The sequence below is a fragment of the Chaetura pelagica genome, unplaced genomic scaffold, assembly GCF_000747805.2.
Source record: "Chaetura pelagica isolate M959 unplaced genomic scaffold, ChaPel_1.0 C11609800, whole genome shotgun sequence".
In the NCBI taxonomy this organism is placed as follows: Eukaryota; Metazoa; Chordata; class Aves; order Apodiformes; family Apodidae; genus Chaetura; species Chaetura pelagica.
In genome coordinates, this window is record NW_009970059.1 from 1 (window position 1) to 2,686 (window position 2,686).

Consider the following 2,686-nt stretch of genomic DNA (forward strand, 5'->3'; position numbering starts at 1 on the left):
GTCCTGGCTTTGCTGGGAACTGGATCTCAGGCTGCCTGCATTTTCCTGGCTCCTGTGAGTGCCTGGCTAAGAAGGTGAGTATTGCTTGTACTTCACAACCCAGAGGTCAAGTAAACACGGAGAAAAGGGCACCGAGTTGTAGTTTGGTATTTCCCCCTAGTTTTTCCTTACTCTTTTTGAGGTCTCCAGTAAGTGAAGTCCTTGGATTTCTCTGTAGTTTTTAGTACACAATTTTCCAGTGAGTTGGCTGCTCACAGTTCTTCTCTTTTTCACCACAAAATCGGTTGTAAGTTGTTTTAGGATCAAACCCCAAGATCTCCCTTTCCTCGTGAATCCGGAAGGAAAACGTTGAAACTGAGGTGCCTATAAAATACCTGTGAGAAGAATCAAAGTGGGTTTGTGAAGGGACAGGCAAAAAAATGCAAGTCATTCATTTCAGTCAAATGGGCTTGATGTTAATTGAAATGATAATTAAGTTATCAGGTATTTATATACACAGAGTAACACAGCGTATTTATATACACACACAGTTATATATACACATACTATATAATTATGCATATACTAAATATCAATTATATAATGTCATATGTGATTTGTAAACAGCAATATCTAGGTGAAAAACAGTATTCAGCTCTGTGACAGCAAGATCTGGCTCCTCAGAGATGTCAGATTTGCTACCTTGCATGTGCACAGATCCACTGGTCAATAACAGCCAAGCCCCCATCTTTGTAGAGTTCCAGCTCCTCCCAAGAGGGCTCAAACCTCACCATCTCTGGCAGCAGTTTCTTCAGCAATTCAATCTCTGAAAAAGGGAAAGGTGAACTGTATAGACCATCAAATCCCCTGTGGGAAATACCAAAAGAATGGTTTGGTACCAACTATTCAAGCTGGAAAGGAACAGCTGCCCAGACCTGTTCAAGTCCCCACTCAATGGCTGAGGCACATGAACTCCCCGTCAGTTATACCAATAGTGGTAATTGCTGCCCTCATCAAGCTATGAATCCTAAATTGACTATGATCTGCCTACCCTCCTCAACAGCATCAGTGGCTACAAAGGCTTTGTCAAGTTTATGGATCTCCAGGAGGCTGCGGATTTTCTTTACTGCTCCTTGCAGGGAAGGGACATCTTCTCTGTGACCCCAGACGAAGTCTTTCCTTCTGAGATGAACCCCAAGGTATGGACCCCCCAGAGCTGTGCCCATCTTAACCTAAGAGAGAAAGAGCAATGAAACTTGAGAGCACCACTGTTCATTCACCCTAAAAAGGCCTGAATGCCTCTGGATAAGGAACTGAATTGCTCTGGCTGCAGAAAGGAATGTTAAGGTGTGGATGGGCAGTATTCTGGGACACTTCTGCAACCTGCTGGCCTTGGGTGGCCTGCATCATACAGGAGATACTAGAGCACAACATCCTGGTAAACAAAACTGCTCTCCTTGACCAGACCCACAACAGGCAGTCTGCAGCTGAGTTTTACACCCACAGATGATGAAGAAATACTAGCTCCTTTAGTGAAATGAGGGAAACAGATGTGGCACTCAGAAGCAGTCAGCCACATCTCAACAGGGGCTGCTAACTCATGTCACAGGGAGAAGAGGGTACAGCAGCAACACCCCCACCTCCATCTGAGCAGGGAGAGCTACATTCACATACATCTCACAATTGTCCCTGCAAAGTGCAGCCAGGAGGACACAAAATACTGATTACATTTGTTACGGGGAAGAGACTCGCAGGATTTTACCTTCATCTGTGTCCAGTCCTCTTTGTAAGGAGTCCTGTCTGCCTCATCCGTGGACTGGAGGTACTTGTTTCTGAACTGGTCTCCCACCAGGCGGAGGTGCTGAGCAAACACCATGCTCCGGCGGGTCTGTGGGGACACCAGCAGAGGGGGATACTGGGGAAAGGCAGAGCTGCAAACGACTCCATGGAGACAGCTTCACATGCTGCCTCCAGGATGCAGTTACTCCTGATAACACCCCCACAGCACTACAAGCAACACACCCTGGAGCAGGGCCTCCCAAAGTGCTCAGTGTTACCTTGAAACACATGGGAATTTTGCCACTGAAGCAAAGGGGGAGACAGTTGGGACAACACTGAGCACTTTGGGGAATTCTTTTGAAAAAGTCTGATCTTGAGGCTGACTAGGCAAGAAGCTGCACAAAGGCAGCTCCTTTCTGACTGCAGACATGTTCCTTCTGAACACAGTGCCCTGCAGCACTGAGTCTTTGGGGACAAGACAACAGGACAAATTCCACAGCAGCCTGAAGACCATCCTGAGCATTTACCACTGAAACACAAGACACGAGTTGCTTTCAAGGAAAGAAACCCGAGGCAAAGCTGAAGCACATATCAGTTATTGAATTTTGATCAGAACCAAGCAGAAAGTCTAGAGAAGCCAACTGGGAAATACTCACATTCCAGTAATCTTTCCCTCCATAGTGGTCATGAAGAAGGTTTTCAGCTCTGTCTAACATCACTGACCTGTTAAAAATTGTAAAACTGAGTGCATTTTCCTTAGGAATAGAATTTACAGTATGATTTTTCGTTACGCAGCTGCTAGGATAAAGCACAGCCTGAGATGTCTGAGGATCCCAGAGCAGAAGGGGATGGAAGCAGGGGATGGATGCAGGCTTAGTCTGTGCTCTGAGCACACAGAATGGGAGAAAACATAGAGAAATGCTTCTGC

At 46.0% G+C, this 2,686-nt stretch overlaps 1 protein-coding gene across 1 annotated transcript; it reads right to left on the reverse strand.

Annotated features, from left to right (window-relative positions):
- Nucleotides 1–220: 220 nt before the first annotated feature.
- LOC104384753 (GDP-fucose protein O-fucosyltransferase 2-like) lies at nt 221–2,481 on the reverse strand (the record flags this gene model as incomplete). Its single annotated transcript, XM_010005890.1, has 5 exons — nt 221–374; nt 682–805; nt 1,031–1,211; nt 1,742–1,867; nt 2,415–2,481. Coding segments are annotated over 5 exons (652 nt in total), but the record flags the coding sequence as incomplete, so codon positions are not given.
- Between the last annotated feature and the right edge of the window lie 205 nt (nt 2,482–2,686).